Raw genomic sequence first — 20,495 nt, 5'->3', positions numbered from 1 at the left:
TAGGAAAATGGCTCGGGCACTGACCGTAAACCGGAATTCAAAACCATCGAAGAAGGAGCCTGCCAATAACGATGAAAACATGGACACATCCCAACTGGTGAAAACTAAAAAGAAACGATATCGTCCAGGAGTCAAAGCCCTCCATGAAATCCGTAGATATCAGAATTCGACGGAGCTTCTTATCCGCAAACTCCCTTTTGCCAGATTGGTGAGCTTCAGGAAAGATTTTCATATAGGTGAAAGAAATCGCAGAGCGCTTTACGAAGGAGCAACTGCGTTGGACACTGACCGCGATCGAAGCTCTTCAGTGTGCAACAGAGGCATATCTCGTTTCTATTTTCGAAGATGCGTAGACATGTCTCTTAAGTCATTTTAGTGTAGTAATTTGTGTACGATACACGCTAAACGAGTCACTGTGATGGTGAGAGATATTCAATTGGCTCGTAGAATTCGAGGCCGCTTTAATTGATTGACCGACAGTATAATTATTTCCGAGTTTATTTACGATTCAACGGTCCACGTCATGATGTGTCTCCAGCAGCTTCTTTGTAGTATATAATTCATTGCTCTGTTGCCCTTCCTTTGATTGATACACGTATAATTGAAAATACGATTACCAAACCTTCAGTTTTCTGTTATTTCTTGTTAGGTATATGTATTTCTGTCTTAAATCATTTCTTTATATATCTTGTAACACCTACGAACAACCTTCATCACCTAGTTCTAGCATTTTTGACGGTGTCAGTGCAGGCCGGTTCACTAAAAAGCGTAGTACGGGTAATGTTAAATAGTTGATTCGCAGAAAACAAAAACGTCTTTCAAAGCAACCAAGAGAATTCACAGTAATAGCTCGAGTTTACCTTCTTTTCGGAGTTTTACGTTCTAGGAGGTACGGTTGCTCCTTCTGCCGAATCGTCGGGTGACCATCTTACACCCACCCCCGGAACTACCAATTCTCCAGCCCCGTTTGCTTCTTCTCATATTCAAGTGATTACACCAGCATCGATTTATGTTCACATCAATGTTACGGAAGATACGCTTGTTTGGTGTAAAGCCCTAAAGGGGAACACGAATTTCACAACAGACCTGCTTGAGAAAGAAGCCGAGGGGAATTTTATATCTTGTCTTCTCACACTCCTCTCTTGATGTCTAGCCGAAGGCGTTATCAAACTGCTTGCGCTCTCGCCGAACACTGTGTATACGATTCATTGTATTGCACAGCTCAATAATGGCTCCTTCTTTTACATGAAGCCAATTCAAGCTCAGACAGACGATGGTATTCGATTGAATTTCGATAAACCAAAGCAACGTTTCGAATCATAAACGTTCGCAGAACCAAACGATCCGTATCCTACCAGGTTGATACAAACATGAACGCTCTAATAATGTGTTATTTGCTCAACAGAAAACGTTTCGACTTTTGGAATTCCTGAAATCTAGCCCAAGTCTTAGCATCGTTTAAAATCAGCCCAGAAAGCAACCAAAAAGTCACTTTCTGGGATGTGAACAGATATGAGAAATTGCTAACAAAGTGCGAAATGTATGATACAAGCAACCACTGTAGGATCGAGACGAAGCGTGATCATTAGTGCTGATGTCCACTTCTGTAGATGAGATTCCGGCAGTCACTTCCTTTTGGCGGTCTTTGTATCCATATCTCATTATATGCGTGCTTCTGTACATTATAAACCGGATTCTCAAATATAAAAGGTAGCTCTTTTCTCTTTTTTTATTACTCGCAGACACGCTGATATTATGGTTTCCATGTTCGTTTCGCCCTTTTTGATTCATTCTAGAGTGGATGCGGATGATTCCGAGTCGATCCGATTGTTGCGAACGCTGGCTTCGCCGTCAGTGCTGATTACGGGGAAGACGCGCGATGTGATGGACGAGACTTCGGCCACTGTGAAATGCGGTCGCTGCGGGTTTATGAACTCTAAGTATTCGACGGTGTGCAAGGATTGTAACGCGTTACTTCATGAAGAAGGCTTTTTCAAGGATGCGAAAGAAACCGCGTATTTTTGTTCTGTTTGTTTCATTCATGAATCGCGATGGTTCGTGATTTTCAGACTCAAGTGATGATGGTTGGGTCATTCATTTTGCATGATAAATAGGTAGGTAGGATGGGACAGAGGTAAATTGCTTATTATAGAAGGTGAATTGATGTTATGCTTGTTGTATCTTTGCAAAAGAGTTGTTGAGTACCATAATCATGTTGATTGTGAGTGAGGAGTGAGCGTTTTTCTAATGATTCTTCACTCAGAGTTTTTGTTATTGAGTACAATCCTCATTTCTCATGTCTATTTTCTTCCTTACTTATCAACATGTATCACTGATTAGGTATTCTGCTATTATGTATTGAACCACTTCAATATACACATACACTTGTAGTGACTTCACCTCTATCGCTGATTTAGAGCTTGTAAAAACGATCATACGATGTTTTAATAATTCCAATCACGGTAAGAATCATTCCCAACAAATCCTCAAGCCCCTTACCAATCCAATCCAATCCAATCCAATCCAATCCAATCCAATCCAATCCATTCCATCATCCCGCATCCTTCGATGCCTTCCTCAACCCTATTCACTCTTTAACAAACAACAACACAAAGCATAAAAACGCACTATAAACTTCCAGTCTCTGTATAGTAATCCTTCAAACTGCAATGCAGCTGATCAATAAACTGAACCATATCATCCTTGTGGATCTGCATCACCGAACCGCTGAACGAATCCAACCTGCACCGAGCGTTCATTTGACGCGTCGCAGTGTCAAACATCATGCGGAACTGACTACACAACACTCACTCACTCACCACGCATCCCACTTCGTCTCCTCTTCTCCCTGCTCCGAACAATTCACTCCCGTCACCAAGTAAATATTCCTTCGAGGATTCAGCACGCACACGATCAGCGGCAAGCCCTTCTTCCCCACCCAATCGCCGGCCTGCACCTTCACATGCACGATGTACTGCGCTAATCGTTGCAGCATAATGGGCTGCGTGAAGATCAGCACATCGCTCTCCGCCAATTCATTGACGAACACAAACCGGAATTTCTCTGCGATCCGGATTTTCCCTCCCGCTAAAATCCCAGCACCCACGCGGAATAAGGCTTGCTGCTGCTTCTGACAATACGAAACTCCCTGCAAAAGAGCAGGCAAATTGCGATCGGTGAGCAAAGCATCGTAGGCACGATTCCAATTCTCCTCCCACTACGTTCAATTCAATCGATGAGAGCAACGTGTTCGTTTACCACATCGTCATCGCCTAGAATACACTCCTCGAGCAGAGCATTCGCGGCGTACGCAACATCCGCGGCTGAAAACTCGGTTCGCGTGTCTTTTCGTGAGAAAGAACTGAGAAAAAAGATTACCATAACGACGAACGAACGAGTCATAGAAAAGATCATCGGTGTGAAAGAGCGAACTCACGTTCTTCAAACGCTCATTCAGTTGGCTCCTCACTTGCAGCGACACATATTTAAAGCTATCATTCAAACTAGGATGGAGTCAAAAACGGTTGTTTGCTGTCGTGCAATGAAATCCCTGCCTTGGTGAGTAATTCGTTCACGTGGATTTGGTCTATGCGTTGTGATTCAGAACATTGGGCTCATCTACTCTTCGACTGCGTCAATTGCAGCTTCGATACGAGATATTCAGAATTCAGCATGCTTTCATACAACGACCAGAAGCGATACAGAAGCAATCGAGGCTCGCATGACTGTCGAATGCATCCCACACTCTCTTCGTCCTGCAAATTGAGACTCATCACTGTGGATAAGATCTCCGTGTAACACACAGCATAGCTCGAGTGACTAATATGATTCTGCAAATACTGGTCTGTGACACCCACAATGCTCAGCCAAATCATATCATTGTGAAGTTGATCGAGTTGTCTCATTACACTGTGCAACTGCATTTCAAAACAAAAACCCAACGCTACGATGATCGACGCTGGCCGCGAATAAAAGTTGAAAGCATTGTATTCGTTGATCATTCGTCTTTTCTTGTCCTTGTGCTGCAAATAGGCTAATCGCTCAGCTCGTTGGCGCTTTCGATTTTCCAATTCGGTGTCCGAAACGTCGTCTTCCAAGCCTTCTGACAGAGAATCGTCCTCCACATCGTCCTCATCCTCCGAAATTTCGCTAGGGATATCGGCCATGTCGATCGATCCATCGTTGATCACAACAATCTAACATCAATCCCTTTCCTTCCCAAAGATACATTATGTTCATCCATTACGTTGTTAATCACAACAGGACGATGGCAATCGATGACATAGCATTTTAAGCTATCCGAAAAGGTGAGGATGCTTTTCAAGTCGTTTGTTGCTCCACAATTCAGCATAATGATCGTTGACAGCTAAACCATCAAATCGAAATAGCTTGTTTACCTCATCATTATCGACAACACAGGTTTGATTGACACGGCTCATATCCACATAACCCGATATTTGCTTAATCTTGTACATAATATTATGAGAACGAAGTAATGTCTAGGCAATCGTGAGTTTGAGAACGAGGGCGCTTTCACAGAAGCACATTGTACAACTGACACATACAGTTAAAATACGGCACGCGCAAAGGGCATCCACATCCGGCGCCACAAGAATCAAAATCGCGGTCTTTTCTTGGAAGTTCTGTTGCACAATCTCTTGAAAGGTGGACGACAGATCAGATACATTCACCAACATGGAAGCCTCAAAAATATTTGAATTGCGTAAACCTTTGAGGAAACGTGTCTTCGCAGTTCCCATTGCATCAGATGATCACGCTAATGGATTAAAGCATGCCTTGACAACAAACACAATCTGCTCTTGCTCCATGTTCATCCAATCGCCTCCTCCCACGTCTTTCTTTTTTTTTGCTTGCACAACTCATCCCTATTATCAACACACGGACCAAATTCCCTTTTCTTCCAAACAAACAAGAGGCAATATCAATACGACAATAACTGAAGCAGACTTCTCCCTTAATCGTCCTGAGCCTTCTTAGCCTTGTGCAGAGCAGCACGACGGCCAGTTCCCCAGATCTTCTTCTGGTGGTTCTTCTTTTCCTTCAGCATCTTACGTCCCTGTCTCTGGTGCTCCTGGATTCCGAACTACAATAAGACTCACCACTTTCGATTTCCTACTCTAGCAAGACGGTATCTAGCCTCGAACTTCTTCACATCGTCCAGAGAGTCGTAGATCAGGGCGAAACCGCTGGAACGACCTCCTCCTATGCCTCAATGGATAGCGGAGCAAACTACCGAAAGCAATTTGGAATCCGAAGAGGATAATGCACTTATCGTCAGCGACGTGGTACTTCTTGGACAGAATGTTCTTAAGCTCGTCCTTGGAGACAGAAGCACGCTTGGGATGGATCACCTCGATGGTCTAGCACCTAATTTCGCAACTACATCACAAACCATTTGGCGACGCTTCAACAGAGGGTTTCTCATGAACTTTCTCACGCGAACAGTAACAGCAGCTTCAGACATCGTAGTCGTAGATATCGATTCAAGTCTGGACAAAAAAGCAAATACGTACAGTGATCATAAAATGCATGATCAGTAATCAGCCGGTTTCACTTCAAGTCGTTTCCTATATAGTTTCATTCCTTCTCTCCGAAACCGCTAATCGTGTTTTGAACAAAAAAAGAAGCAACAATCAGCAACCAGATCAATCCAACTCTTCGTTTCCTTCCATCATCTCCTCCTCCGCTTCCACAGGCATCTCGTCCTCCTTTTCCTTCCACCGCAAGTTCAGACCATAGCAGAACACATCTCCATTCTCCACTCCAGCGAGCAGCGCCCGGTTGTCGCTCGACACACAAAGACTCTCAATCTTCAGCTTCGGCGACGCGAGCACCGTATTCAGCCGCAGATCGGGGAGCGTGAAGATGCAGATGTGATGCGTGGACTCCGCGAACAGCCACTTGGAGTCGTGCGACGCGCTCAGCGTGTGGATCTTCGCGACATCGTGCCGTTCATAGAGCAGGATCCCATTGACGTCGAAGCACAGCAGATAGTTGGGCAATCCTCTCCGCACGGAAATCATCGAAATCACCACGTAGCCCATCCACGTCGTCAGCAGCTGCGTGATGCGATAGTTCGCCTTCACCGTCTTCCCTTCCTCCTGCCACGGACTCTCCACGCGCTGCGTGCAGTCGATCACCTGCACGAATCGTCCGTCGCGCAGATTGAACAGATACACCTGATTCGACGCCGTCGACGCCACCACCAAATCCAAATCCTTCGACGCGCAGATCTGCACCACCTTCGACGGCAATCCCGGCAGAATCACCGACGGTCTGCCCGCCTTCGCCGCGTCCTCGCCGTCTCCCTCTCTACACCTCACTCCTCCGCCTCATCGCTACGCCAGCTCCCATCCCACCACCAATCCGTCGCGCGTGCCCACCAGCACCTCGCTCGCGTCCTCCGTCAGCGCGATGCAGCTCCCCAGCACGCCGTTGTACCGCAGCTTCCGCGGGGGCGCCTCGCCTCCCAGCTGCTGCACGCACACCGCGCAATCGTGATGGCCCGTGCTGAACAACCGCGTCAGCGACGCGTCCGTGCAGAACCGCGCACGCATCAGCGCCAGCATCGACTCCCCCGCGGGACTCGCCTGTCCCCGCACCACGCGACTGCGCGGGGCCGCGGGGAAAGCGTCGGCGTGGGGGAGAAGGCGGCGTCCGGGCTGCGCGGAGGGCTGGAAGGTGAAGGGAAGCAGCTTGTGGCCCGGCTGCGCGGCGTGGTAGCGGTGCAGCGCCACGCAGCCGGCGGCGTCGACCGAGAGGACGTCGCGGTTCTCGCGGCTGAAGTGGAGGCGGATGATGGGCGAGGTGTGGGGCGTGGAGACGGGCTGCGGGTTCAGCACCGTGCCCGGGAGGATCTTGAGTCCGCGCACGGCCAGCGCCTCGGCGGCGGACAGACGCTTGGGGTGCGGCGTGGTGAAGAGCTGCGAGGGCGTCTGGCCGAAGTTGGCGATCTGCGACTCGACGGCTTTGCGCTCCTCCGGATCGGTGAGCGCGTGCAGGTCCACCATGCCCTCGTACGTCATGTAGTAGAAGACGTTGTAGGCCTTCTCGGCCTCCGGGCCGCGCTGCTTGTATCTACGCGTGACTCCGCCTCCCCTCGCCGCACCCGAAAATCAGATCGATCCAGTCGCTCAGCCGCTCGCTCACGTAGTCCGACTCCAACGCCTGCATGTTGATCCGCACGAACTCCTCCGGCGACTTCGCCCAGGGCGGCAGAATCACGTCGTCCAGCTTCGTTCCGTCCTGCCGCGTGCCCAGATCCAGCCCGTTGCTGTTCCGCAGGAAGTGCGGGGAGTAGAAGAACTCGGGCGTCAGCTCCTTCACGTCGCCCGTGCTCGTCAGCACGCGCGTCCAGGCCTCTTCGATGCTGTGGAACAGACGGTCCGCCCAGTCGAAGTGCCCGCCCTGCAGCCGCGCGGCGAGCTCCGCGAAGGGCTCCAGCCGCACGAGGAAGTTCAGCACGGTGCCCACGTTGGAGTAGTGCGACCCGTACATGAAGCGAGGGATCGCGCCGTCCTCCTCCATCGCGTTGTACCGCTCCATGAAGCCCTCCAGCCGCTCCTCGTTCAGCGCGCCGATCGGCTTCGACAGATCGCGGTACACCTCCGGCTTGTCCAGGTCCAGCGTCTCCGATGTGTAGTCCGCAATAACCCACGGGAACACCGGGTATTGCTGGATGTCGTTGTACGATCGCCCCGCCGCCATGTTCAGACGCATCAGATACTCGAAGTTCGACAGCTGCCGCGTCCGCCACAGCTGCGTCCACTCCGCCTTCGCCACCAGCTGCGCCGGCGGGTACAGATGCCGGAACAGCGGGTGCGACCGCAGGAACCGCGGTTTTTGCGCCATCATGACCTGGAAGACCTGGAGATACTCGCCCTCCTCGGGGAAATTGAGGAAGTAGGAGCGGTTGCGCGTGATGATCTCGATGGCCGTGGGCGCCAGCAGGTAGCGACGGCGGTAAATCTCCACGATGGCGTTCAGCTCCCACTTGCGGACGCGCATGTCCTTCTTGCTGCCCTCGTGGCCCGCTTCGAAGCCCTCGGGGAAGAAGAAGAGGTGCTGCGGCGTGAGATCTGCGCGGCCCTGGATCACGCACATCGGGAGCACCAACTCCATGCGCGACGAGCGCAGCACACGCTCTCCGTGCGTGAACTTCAGGTCCAGATTGCTCACTTCCTCCTCCACGTTCACCGGCACTGGCGACTGCGGCGTCAGCAGTTCTTCCTGATCCGCGGGGAGCCGCTCGTCGTCGCCCTCTACTCCTCACCTCACCGCGGGAAACCCACCCTTCCGATACAAATTGAGCGTCATCAGCGCGTTCTTCTCCTCCGTCGCCGCCTTCTTCTTCCCCGTCAGGTCGCGCCCGATATGCCGGTGCGGCCGCTCGTTCCAGTCCCGCTTCAGCCGGTTCCGCAGCCGTTTCTCGGTCTCTTTGCAGTCCAGCTGGTAGTAGACGCGCCGACTCTCGTCGCTGGCGTCGCCCTCCACACCTTCCACGCCGTGCCACATCGAAGGACCCAGCACCAATTCGCGCCACAGCTTCTTCATGATCTTCAGACCGTTCGTTTCGCGCTCGATGATGCTGAACGTCGCGTCCTTCTCGAACGCCTCCACCGACGCCACGATCGTGTCGCCCATCTCCTCGTCCAGACGCATCGACAACGGCGACGAATCGCTCGCGCAGCGAATGCTCCGCTGCGCCATCTCCACGCATCGCGTGTCCGCCATCTGCCCGTACTGCGCGCGATACGCCAGCAGCATGCGCTTCATCCCGTCCACCGCGTTCACGAACATGCCGTTCGACAGAAGCGGCACCCACGAGTTGAACGTCAGCAGATTCTGCGGCTTCACCGACTTCATCGACTGCAGCACGCCGAACGTGGGCTCATCCAGCGTGATCAGCAGGCCCGCGACGTTCCGAATGCACACTCCGAACACCGCCCACAATCTCTCCGCGATCTCCGACCACACGCCGAGCAAGGCTTTGCCCGCCGCGCCGGGCTGCGCGCTGAGCATCGACTCGATGCGCATGCACACACCGATCAGCGCGAACAGCGCGTGCGCCGCGTTGAGAAGCAGCTGGCTGACCCAGTCCGACTTGGGCTGGTCGATCTCGGCGCCCTTTCCGAACACGCCGGCGCTCTGCAGCGCGGTCTCCAGCGTGGCGATGTTCGCGAGCAGTGGGTTCTTCACATCGCGGACGGTGCTGCCGTTCTCGTACAGAACGCGCATCTGGAAGATGCACATCGCCTCCACGCCGCGAATCAAGATCGGCAGCACGCCCTTCTCCAGGATCGGGACGTTCAGCGCCTTCGTGTTGTCCACGCCGCAGCTGTCCGTCGGGTTCGACAGCTGCCCCGCCAGGTCCTTCCAGATCTCCAGCGCGTGCTGCAGAATCTCGGCGCGCTCCCGCGGGAGCTGGTTCACCTCGGGGATGTCTCCGCGCTGCGAGGACACGATGGAGCCGTCGGAGTGCTGGACGACGGTGCGGTGGGGGTCGGGGAGCAAGTCCAGCGCGTAGCACATCATCCAATAGGACGCCATCGCCAATTCCTCGAAGATAATCTGCGTCGCTGGGTCCTTCTGCTTGGATTTCTGCACCGACGCGCCGCTCTGCGCCACCAAGAACTGCAGAATCTCTTGCAGAAGCGGGTTCAGCATGGCTTCGAACGCGTCCGCGGAGAGCAAGTGCGGAGAGGACACGCTGGACTCCAGCGCACCCTCCGATCCCTCCCAGAGCTGGGGGCGCAGCACTTGCTGCTCCACAGCTAGGCGGAGCTGCTCCAGCACCTCCCAGCCGCCCGACTTGGCCAGAATGAAGGACGCCAGCGACATCACGAGCACCTGCCGGCTCTTGGCGCGCGTCGTTTCGGTCTGCGTCGTCGCGTAGAGCGTCACCAGCGACGAAATCGCGGTCCACTGCGTCGCAATCCCGCTCAGATCCCTACCGACTGCGCGATCACCAGCCGATTCGCCGTCGCCGACGTCACGCCCTGCACGAGCGAGAGCACGTGGCTCAGCGCCGTGTCGCGCACAGCGTCCTTCGCGCTGCACAGCGCCTCGATCAAAATGTTGAACGCGAACGGGTTCTGGATCGCCAGCGGCCGGCGTCCGTCCACGCAGCCCTTCGCCACGCTGCCAGGCTGCCGTTCAGCGCTCCCCCCGGCTCCCTACCTTCAGCGACAGCGTGAAGTCCATCAGGGACTGGTACACGCCCAGCGTCACGCTGTTATCCGCGAGGAAATCGGCGATGCCGCTGCACTCGTCCGGAGTGAACTCGTTAATCCCCGTGGCAAGCCGCGCCGCGGGACTCAGCGCGGTCCAGAAGCATTGCAGACACTGAATGGCGAGACAGCGCACCTCGTCCACTTCGTTGCAGAAGCACTTGAGGAACACGGTGTGCGCCTTGCAGAGCGACATGGATTGGAAGAGATTCGTTTTGGGCGTGGCTAGGAATCAACGCGTGCAGTCGGCCCAACAAGACATCATGAAGTCGTAAAACAGTTGCAGAATCGGCAGCACGATGTCCGCATCGTCCACCATATAAAGCACGCTGAGCAGATAGCTCACATCCACGCGGTACGCCGACGTCTCCGCGTCCAGCATCGCGCGAATCATCTCGATCACGCTCGTCTGCAGCTCGCCCACCAAATCCTCGGTGAACGATTCGTCGCGTTTGCACGAATACTCCGAGATCTCCGAGTAGTAAATCTTCACCAAGGCTTGCAGCAAGGGCCGAATCCCCACGTGGTTCTTCACCAGCAGCGGGTTTTGATTGATCACATCGGCGAGAAGCCGCAGCACGACGACATGCGTCTGCCACGGCGCCGAGCCCCAGACCGAGAAGTCGAACAGCAGATAGCGAATTCCGTCGATGTACAGCTCGTCATCGCGCTTCAGCGCCTCCACGATCTGCTGGATCACCGTCACCAGCTCCACCGAGAGGTGTGACGGCGGGCATCGTCGCAGCAGAATCGCCAGCAGCTGCACGCCGCCGTTGGTTTTGAAGGTCACCAGCTGCGAAGGGTCTTCCTGGAGCAGAATGGCGAGGAGAGAGAAGGCTTGCGCGTAGGCTCGCGAAGGCAGCGGCCGCGGAACCAGCGCGGGGAGATGGCTCACGCTCACTTCGGAGGACGCGGGCACGAACATCGGGAGAATCACCGGCACGCCGCCCACTACGTGAGACACAGAAACACAATCAAAACGGGAGGCGAGCGTGGAGGTGAGCGTGCTTTCGGAGACGATTCGCGTGCCCTCGGTGATCTGCGCGGTCACTTCCTGCCCCGAGCAATCAAAGCATTTGTCATCGCGCGTGTTGCGAGCTTCGTAATACGCAACGCTCTGCGTATCAGCGCCCTCCTCGCATCCCCACCTTCTCCAAAAAGCGCTGCTGCATCGCCTGCCAGGCCTCCGAGCTCGTCTGCTCCGTCAGACTGAACGTGTCGCAGTGGTGGATCTGATAGAGCGCGTTCATCTCCTGCTCCGTCAGCGGAACGCTCAGCACTCCCATCGAACACATCTGCAAGCGGTAGCTTCCCGTCAGCTCGGCCCTTCTCGCCTACTCGTGTTCCGCGACACTCGCTTGGTTTTCGTTCGGATCGTGCGCGAACCAGAGCTGGTAGCCCTCCAGCGCCTCGAAGTAGTCCATCTTGTCCTCCTTCACGCACTCGCCGTTGACCCACACGCTCACCGTGCTGCGCCACATGCTTCGCTTCGTCTCCATCACGCCGATCCACGTCCACACGTTCTCCTTCACCTTCACCTCCGCGTTCACCTGGCTGATCTGCCGCTTCTCGTCCATGCTCGCGACCACCAGCGAATCCACGTCCAGCGAGACGCTCCAATGCCGATTGCCCGCGTTCTGCACATAGAATCTACCTCACAGCGCCACCCAAACCAAACAGAGGCACGCGACTTCCCGCCTGCGAGAAGCTCTCCACGCAGACCCACGCGAAGAACGCGAACCCGTTCTTCGGCCACGCGCCGGGGGGCATCGCGACGATCCCCGTCGCGGGCTGGTTCCACGAGAAAAACGAGGGAGGCGACGTGGACGACTGCGAAATGCGAAGCAGCGTTCCCAGATAATCGCCGGAACGGAACACGCTGCGGTTCAGCCAAGCACAGAGAAGCAAACCCGGGTTTGTTTTCGTCGGCCTCGCTCGCGAAGGTGCCCAGGCGGAACGGGAGAAGAATCGTCTTGAGGTCCTGGGGACGAACGTTCTACATGACACCGCACACATGCAAAAACGTGGGATGCCAAAGTGTAGATGAAGTCGAATATGATCTTGATGGAGTCGTCGGAGAGCTGGATGGAGAAGGACGGAATCTCGGAGGGGTTCTGCGCGTCGAAAACGTTGTATTTGTGCAGCGACATGAGCATGAAAATGCACTTGCGCAGAATGTCCGTCTCGAAGAAAATCTCCACGTTGTGCGTTCGCTCCTATCCTCAAGCGGGGAGAAAACACGCACATTCACGCAGTTTATCAAAAATAAGAGCACCTGCTTCTGCAGAACATCGCTCAGCTTGGGAAGCAGACCGAAGATGAGAATGGGGAGGTACTGACGCTTGGATATAGCCATCGTCTTGAGCGTCGAGAAGTCCGCTACGCCGTACTGCCACTCGATGCGACAATCATAAAGCTTCTCCAGCAGCACCTTGAGCGACTAGATTCACACGCGACCCACGCATCCCTACGTCGAACAAGTCTCCGCAGCACTTCTTGATGACGTTTTTGAGCCAAACAGAATTGTAGAAAGAGGACAGCTCCTTTAACCCATTTGAAAATTCTTCCAAATCTGCCGACTTTCGATTTTTCACGCGTAGATCCAATTTTTCCCACTCAGCCTAGAATTAGACACGTTTCATCAGGATTTACGATCCACGCTTTGTCCATGACGGACTGCATCACTTCCTTAAAGACAGAGTCTCCGTAATAAAACATCGGAGTTGCTTGTTCTTCTTTCTCTTGCATTTTCTAGCATAAGGTGAGTCTCGGGCCTCTTTCCCCGTCCGCACACTACCTACCAGTCCAAAAGGAGATTTCTAATCTTTCCCAAATTCATGATTTGCCCAACCGCGGTTATTCCATCAACAATCTTTCTCGCTAAAATCCCCTCCCCATCTCCTCCACGTGTGCTCAAACAAACACTCCAGCAGTAATACTTTCTCTCTTTCTTTGGCGTCACAGACGGGTCGTATCGATCCCACATATTTCTCCAGATGCGCAAGTGCTTCGACGTGGAGTCCAATCGCAACGAGGTCTCGCAGCGCACATAGTTCGGGTTCTTAAACGACTCAATTCGCGAAGGGTCGTTAATGTACGACCAGAGCGAGACCGTGCGTTCCTTCGCCTGGAACTCAAACCGCTTCGCCTCGCAGTCGAACAGGAACGTGCCGAATCTTCCGGAGTACACATGCTCGTTAATGCAGAGCAGCAGGTCCTCGTTGAACTCGAACGCGGTGGGGAACTGCTGCATGGCCTGGTATACGCAGTCCAGCCACAGGATGAACACGGGTGACCGCTGATCATCATTGGCATTGGTGTTGTCCTGTCCGAATCGGCGTCGGAACTGATGGCCGAAGGAGCACCACTCCTTCTCGATGAGGATCTCGAACCCGACCAAGGTGCGATAGTAGGGGTCGAGCATGAGCTCCGTGCCCGCGACCATCTGCGCGGTGCGGTCCCAGCCGTCGCTGCAGTGCGACAGGATCGAGCAGCCGTTGTCCTCCAGCATCTCCACCGACCGCGCGATGGCGCACAGGATCGTGCGCACCTGCTCGTACCACTTGGCGTCCGCCAGCATGCGGAAGAAGTTGTCGTCGTCGCCCTTATAGACGTCGGGGTTGAACAGATCGCTCATCTTCTGCATGCTCTCGCGCGCCGCGTGGATGTTCGCGATGTTCATGAAGAAGATCTCCGACCCCGGGTAGTTCGCGGGGTTCTCCGTTCCCTTTCCCATGCTCTGGTTCCCCATCGCCGCGATGTAGCTACGCGCGTCCACGAAGTAGTACCGCTTCGCCGACGCGCCGCAGCAGCTCATCAGCTTCCGGATCAGCTTCTCGTCCATGCTCGATCGCTTCAGCTTCAGTCCCACCATCGGCTGCGCAGACCGGCACAGCACTGCGTTCGTCGTCGGGTGGCGCCACACCGGCACCGGCACGCGCGCCTTGCTGCGGTACTTGCAGATCACCTGGAAGTCCTCGTCCGAGAAGTCCGCGGGGATCAGGAAGCGCGACGGGTACGTCGGGTTGGTGTCGTAGCCCTGCACGTACAGCCGCAGCTTCGGGCAGTTCAGTAGTCCCACGCGGTCGTAGTCCAGCGCCGCGTCGTACAGCGTCCATCCGTTCAGCTCGCCTTGCGGGATCAGCTTCGAAGCTTCCGGTCTATGCGTCATCGCGTGCTTTGCTCCGCCTCCTACCTGAACGCGAACACTTCGTCGCTGCGCGTCGGCGAGCCGTAGCGGCGCGTCTCCTGCACAAACCCGTCCATTCCTTTGGAGCTGCTAAAGAACATGTTCACCACCATCTTGTCTTTCAGCGTCATGCACAGCGAGCGCGGGCCCGACTCCATGATCTGCTCGATCTTCAACAGCGGGATCTGCATGTCCGTCGTGCCCAGAGGCCCCTCCACCAGCTCGCCGCTCTCCTCCTCCGCGATGGGCGTCTCCGCGCTCGTCGGCGACTTGGGCGACTTGGGCGTCTTGCTCTTCTTCGCCTTCTTCAGACGCATGTAGGGGTGGAAGATGAGGCGATAGGTGGTGATGAACATGCGGCCCTTGTGCATCTCGAACGCAGGCAGGTAGAACGAGCCCACCACGTCCGGCACGCGCACGCTCAGCTCCACGTTCTTCACGATCTTCTCGCCGATCTCCAGGTAGTCCGGCATGTAATCGTCGCTCACGTAGTTCGACTTCTTGCTCGACTCCTCCTCTTTCTTCTGCTCCAGCGCCGACAGCAGCTGGAACTTCAGCACCACCTGTCCGTTCTCCTCCTTCAGCTGCTTGATCTTCTTCGAGGCCTTGCCCACCGACAGGCCCTCCTCCACAGCGTCCTCGTCGATGCTCACCAGCACCACGCCCGGCACCAGCACGCCCGACTCCTCCGCCGCGCCCGGGGTTCCGTCCGGGTTGCGGCGGTATCTTCCCAGCGTCAGCATCTTCTTCGTGGACTTCAGCGTCAGTCCCAGGGCGCCTTCCTTGAACGTCACTTCGCTCCCCGACCACAGGTTGCGGTCGCGGTTCTCCATTTCGCCCTTGCAGGCCATCTCGTGCTTCTCGCGGAACGCGGAGATCTTGTAGCTCGGAATGTCGCGAGACAGCTCCCGAGCATCCACCACGACCTTCTTCATCTGCTCCGTTGTCAGAGCCTTGAGCGCCTTGTGCAGCGCCTTGTCGGCCTTCGCTCCGTCCGTCTCGTTCAAGAATGGCTCGGAGACAGCGCGCAGCAGCGATACCACAGAGGCAAAATAGAAGGTCTCGGTTGAAAAGCCGATCTTTCCTTCACCGCAATACACCGTGCAGAAATAGGTATCGAAGAAATACTTGGAGAGCTCGGTAGACACCGCATTTGCATAGAAGGTAATCATCCAAGTCAGCAAGATCTTATCAATACTCATTCCAGTGTTATTAATATGCATAATGATCTGAGGGTCCTTCTCAAACAGCAAACTCTTCACAACACGCTCCTCGACCAAATAGCCGCGAGTATCAAACTGGCTACCTTCGGGCCATACACGGTGATAGAGGACGTTGTAAACATTGAACAATTCCTGCTCTGTAAAGTAATCCAAAAGGAAATTCAGGAGAGTGGAGACACCCGGGACAAACACATTATTTTTATCATATAACAGATAGGCTTTGTGAATATTTCGAACAGACTGCAGTCTATCCTCGTCTTCAATGTGACAATTCTTGAGATCGGCGTCAATATCAGCGATTACATCCTTCAACTCAGAATCGTCCGTGGCAGCCAGTTCGTCATATGCACCGAGATTACTGCTCACCTCTTCCTCAATCTGTTTAGAAAGCAAAAATCTCCAAGCAGCCTTACGGCACTTTTCGGGAATGCCATCTACTGAGCAGCACTGCTTTACAACTTCCGAGGCGTCAACCTCTTCCGAATCAACAATTTTCTTCCAAAATGATTCCTTTTCAGATACAGAAATCGATGCGTTATACAACTCTCCCATAGGACTCGATAATTATCAGAGAAATCCCTGAAAATGGACTAAGATAGAACATTTGTATAGTGTGAGAATTCCATGATGATCATGAAATAATGCACCACTGGGCATACACCGCAAATTACAATCAAATCAAATATAGGAAAAAGATATGATTAGAGAACAAGGAGATAGAAAGAACAGGAGATCTGAGCATAAGTAGTCACTAGCTAGATGATATGGAAATGGGTAGTAGAAAATGGTAAAATGGAAGATTATAAGGGAATAAAGTAGTGTTCTGTGTTATGCATTGGTAATGCTTGTATTTTAGAATTGTGTTGAAACTGGAATACAAGGGTTTGCTGTGAGTGTTAACATTACGTCGATGAGTGGATTTGCTATGTATTGCAGTCGTTGAGGTGGGTGGTTGGAAATAGAAAAAGGATGTGACAATGACGTTAGATCGATTTCTTTTGTTTTCTATGACTGTACATTTGAAAAACGAAATAGAGTTTGTTAATGTGCAGTAGTACTTTTTGATAGTTTTAAAGATGGAAGGTAATGGCATTAAAGTGATATAGTGTAAATATAACAGGAAAAATATCAAATGTGAATCCCTATATAGTTCTCTTCATTTGAATTATCCGAAATAGACATAAGAGGGTTGTTGTGATTCCTCCTTTGTTTGTCATTTTATTTTGCAGACAGTGGAGTTTGGAATAATAGAATTATATTGGTATATTTAGAAAGGACATGAGAATTCAAGCATTCCTTCACTTCTTTATTTGTACACATTTCTATATTGTTGAGAGAAGGATTCAATTGTTTTCGGTCATGTTCAGAACATTAGTCAAATCAAAGATGGGTAGAATATGGTTTTGTATTATTATTGCTTATTGCGATGCAGAACGTTGCTGATTTTGTCATTTCTGCTATTAGTGACTATCATATTGATAGTTCCATTATCCAAAATGTGCAGGGATACTTGGGTAAAGAAATGAAACCAAATGGATGGATTTCACTTATTTTGAGTAATGGAGAATGTGCAGTATTGCTATTCGATAATGGAGTATTCATGAATCAAGGATTTGTCCTCAATGAGCAGAAAGTGTTGAAAGTGTTTGGAAATCATCAAATTGGTGATATTTCATATAATGAAGAACAATCCATAGAAGTAGTAGAAGAAGGAATCGTGGATTTGGATCATGGAAGTCGATTTGAAGGATTGATATTGGCAGAAAACAAGTTGGGAATTCCATTTGGATATGGTGAAATGTATGATGATGATGGGTTCTTGTTGTACAAGGGCATAATGATCAATTGGAAACGATTTGGCTATGGAACGAGTTATCATGATAATGGATGTATTGAATATGAAGGATATTGGTGTGATGATAATCGATTTGGAATTGGAAAAGTGTATGATCGATATGGTAAATTAGTGAATGAATGTGAATGGTACAATGGAATTGAATGTGATACTGAGTATGAAGGAGATGGCTCAGAACCTCTGAATATCGGAATGAAACATTTGAAACTGATTGACAATTGTGTATTGGTTGATTGGGATGTTTCATTGTTGTATAATTTGGAATCAATCGAAATCGGCAATGAATGTTTTGAATCAGTGAAAACATTCAAAATCGATGGATTGAATCGATTGAAAACTATCAAAATCGGAATCAATTCATTTACTCAGAAAAAGAGAAGCTGGGGAAATGATGGATCGAAATCATTCCACATATTGAATTGTGAATCATTAGAATCGATAGAAATTGGCCGACATAGTTTCAGTGATTTTGCTGGAGACTTTGAATTGAAGAATCTGCCACAATTACAATCCATTCAAATTGGTGACATGAAACGTGATTCATACAATTTCTATTATAGTTCATTTGTGATTCGAGGTACTGAACTGCTATTGAATATTTGAATGATGATTAGATCTTCCAAATCTAACATCTGTATCTCTGGGCATTGGATCAATCCAAAATTCCATGTCTACCATCATCGAAAGTACTTTATAAAAAGGTATGCACTGATGAGTCCAGATCTTCCATCATTACAGACCATTGAGCTTGGGAATTGTGCACTTACAGGAATCGACAGACCTTCCTGTTCGTTGACAATGCGAAGTATGTCTATTTTCAACGGAAAAAACTAGATCTCCCAAACGAATTATCCATCATATCACACTTGTGGAATTTTTATGAAATTCGTCTAATAACTTTAGAAAGTATTTTTATTGGGGAAAGCATATTATTATTATTCAGATATTCCTAATGTGAAGGACGCCAAGCTAGAGCTTGCATTTACGAAAATGATCGTTGCTCATATTAGCAGTACTTATCATGCCATTATTCTCTATTTAGATGTACATCAGCTGCTCTCCATGCGTTTTCCTATACAAGTCTATCATCAAGACTATATTCAATCCATTAGTTCATCGGTTACATCCATTACGATTCCAAACTGGACCTGCAACGATTTGGAGTGTACTCAGCTTGATTTTTCCAGATTCACACGGATTGAGTCGATTGAAATTGGAGATGACTGTTTTGGTCATGTAAAAACCTTTTGTATGGATGGATTTCAACGCTTGCAAATGCTGAAAATAGGAAACAATTCCTTTACGCAAAACAAGAATGACAAAGGCAACGATCTATCCAAATCATTTCATGTGAGGAATTGCCAAATGTTACGATCGATTGAAATCGGTCTGTTCAGCTTCGCTGATTTTGCTGGACAGTTTGAATTGAAAGACTTGCCATCGTTAGAATCGATCAAAATCGGGGCAATCGGCACGAAGTCGTATAATTTTCATCACACCTCCTTTGTAATTCGAGGTTTTATCGTTATTATTACTCATATAATCAATAGATCTTCCAAATCTCAAGTCAATTTTACTTGGAGAAGAGTCGTTTTGCTTTTCGCAGCTAATACAAATCGAAGGTATAGAATGTGAAATAATGGAATACGATTAAAGATCTTCCTTCATTGCAATCGATAGAACTCGGTGAATATGCGCTTTGGGGATTGAATGATGCGAACTGTGAATTAGTGATGCGGAGTATACACATCGATGGAACCTAAAACAAAGATCTTCCAGCCTTATTGTCCCTTCGATCGAGTTTTTATAGCTTTTATAAAATACCTCATGTAACACTGGAAAGTAGGATGAATACTTTTTCTTTTATTTCTTGATATCCCTAATCTTGAAACAGTGTATCTACCAAAATCATTCTTTGAAGTTGTTACAAAGAACATAAAGAGTATTTAGATTATTTGGATGGTTCAATGATAGACACGTCTTCAGTACTTGCCGATCTTGTGAAAATAAGAAACTGAATGCTTTGTAGTATAAATGGTGGTTGTTTGTTGTGAGCAAAAACGGATTGCACATGGATGATTTGAAATTACGTCGTATCAAGTATGGTAAACTGCAATCATAGGAAAATTGTTGCCTCAGATATTAGGCTATTATGACGTTGATTTTTATTGAATCGAAACATAGCTATACTGCAAATTAACAAAGTACAAAATAAAAAGTATAATAAAGAAAACATTTAGAACAAGAAAAATACATTATCTGCAAACGTTTGCTGAATACAATCTTTGAAGTAATCATTTTAAATATTCGAAAAGAAAGATCCAGCATCTAATAGGAACCATAATCATACGAAAATATACTAAGCACTGTTTTGTCCTTTACTTCCCAGAATGAATCAGGCAGTGAGACTGAGTCAAGGTGAGGTATGTCTCATGAATTCAATGCCAAAAATAGAAATACTTTGAATAATAACAATGCGAGGACAAGAAAAACTGAAACCCAAGGAATCTAAGCGTGTTAGAATAGGAAGATCTATATTCAGAAACTATAGTGCAGAAGATGATTACTTCTCAACACTAAGGTACAAGCAGGGTTATCCCTACCACGCATAACCCATTTGCCGAATTGTATTAATTGTAATGACGGGAGATCTAGATCAATCATTTCAATCCATTTTGTGATACTTTCGATAATAGTTGACATGGAATAACAAAACGATTCATCACCTAATATTATAGATTCTAAATTTGGAAGATCTAAAAAAAGTTATATAAAGAGATTATATATTCTACCACGAATCATAAATGAGCTGGAATAAAAGTTGCGATACATAACTCTTATGGATTGTAATTGTGGCAGATTCTTCAATTCAAAGTCTCCAGCAAAATCACTGAAACTATATTCACCAATTTGAATGGATTCCAATGATTCACAATTCAATATGTGGAATGATTTCGATTGATTGTTTGCCTTGGATA

General features: G+C 50.0%; 6 protein-coding genes; 1 reads left to right on the top strand and 5 right to left on the bottom strand.

Annotated features, from left to right (window-relative positions):
- Positions 1-7: 7 nt before the first annotated feature.
- Positions 8-469, top strand: GSBLH_T00004606001 (uncharacterized protein; the record flags this gene model as incomplete). The annotated part of the gene is made up of 3 exons (XM_013043538.1): positions 8-208; positions 237-349; positions 382-469. 3 exons carry the CDS (start codon positions 8-10, stop codon positions 467-469), a joined length of 402 nt encoding a protein of 133 aa, XP_012898992.1.
- Positions 470-2,627: 2,158 nt separating this feature from the next.
- On the bottom strand, positions 2,628-4,760 carry GSBLH_T00006847001 (uncharacterized protein; the record flags this gene model as incomplete). Its single annotated transcript, XM_013043537.1, is given in 10 exon segments — positions 2,628-2,796; positions 2,832-3,217; positions 3,247-3,272; positions 3,311-3,361; positions 3,379-3,491; positions 3,523-3,586; positions 3,623-4,196; positions 4,247-4,366; positions 4,398-4,499; positions 4,566-4,760. The coding sequence occupies 10 exon segments, from the start codon at positions 4,758-4,760 to the stop codon at positions 2,628-2,630; spliced, it is 1,800 nt and encodes a 599-aa protein (XP_012898991.1).
- Positions 4,761-4,936: 176 nt separating this feature from the next.
- Positions 4,937-5,502, bottom strand: GSBLH_T00004605001 (uncharacterized protein). XM_013043536.1 has 4 exons: positions 5,414-5,502; positions 5,255-5,381; positions 5,138-5,223; positions 4,937-5,104 (listed from the first exon to the last, which is right to left on the bottom strand). Exons 1-4 carry the CDS (start codon positions 5,444-5,446, stop codon positions 4,976-4,978), a joined length of 375 nt encoding a protein of 124 aa, XP_012898990.1. The 5' UTR covers positions 5,447-5,502; the 3' UTR covers positions 4,937-4,975.
- Positions 5,503-5,646: 144 nt separating this feature from the next.
- On the bottom strand, positions 5,647-8,740 carry GSBLH_T00004604001 (uncharacterized protein; the record flags this gene model as incomplete). XM_013043535.1 has 3 exons in its annotated part: positions 5,647-6,305; positions 6,340-7,098; positions 7,130-8,740. 3 exons carry the CDS (start codon positions 8,738-8,740, stop codon positions 5,667-5,669), a joined length of 3,009 nt encoding a protein of 1,002 aa, XP_012898989.1. The 3' UTR covers positions 5,647-5,666.
- Positions 8,741-11,584: 2,844 nt separating this feature from the next.
- On the bottom strand, positions 11,585-12,998 carry GSBLH_T00007201001 (uncharacterized protein; the record flags this gene model as incomplete). Its single annotated transcript, XM_013043534.1, is given in 7 exon segments — positions 11,585-11,900; positions 11,905-12,129; positions 12,161-12,246; positions 12,275-12,466; positions 12,526-12,690; positions 12,722-12,871; positions 12,903-12,998. Coding segments are annotated over 7 exon segments (1,230 nt in total).
- A 49-nt stretch (positions 12,999-13,047) lies between these two features.
- Positions 13,048-14,736, bottom strand: GSBLH_T00004603001 (uncharacterized protein; the record flags this gene model as incomplete). XM_013043533.1 has 2 exons in its annotated part: positions 14,446-14,736; positions 13,048-14,410 (listed from the first exon to the last, which is right to left on the bottom strand). The coding sequence occupies exons 1-2, from the start codon at positions 14,514-14,516 to the stop codon at positions 13,048-13,050; spliced, it is 1,434 nt and encodes a 477-aa protein (XP_012898987.1). The 5' UTR covers positions 14,517-14,736.
- Between the last annotated feature and the right edge of the window lie 5,759 nt (positions 14,737-20,495).

This window comes from Blastocystis hominis (genome assembly GCF_000151665.1).
Source record: "Blastocystis hominis, Singapore isolate B (sub-type 7) whole genome shotgun sequence assembly, scaffold_7".
In the NCBI taxonomy this organism is placed as follows: domain Eukaryota; class Bigyra; order Opalinata; family Blastocystidae; genus Blastocystis; species Blastocystis hominis.
Note: the sequence above shows the minus strand (reverse complement) of the source record. Positions and strands in the feature narration are given on the sequence as shown.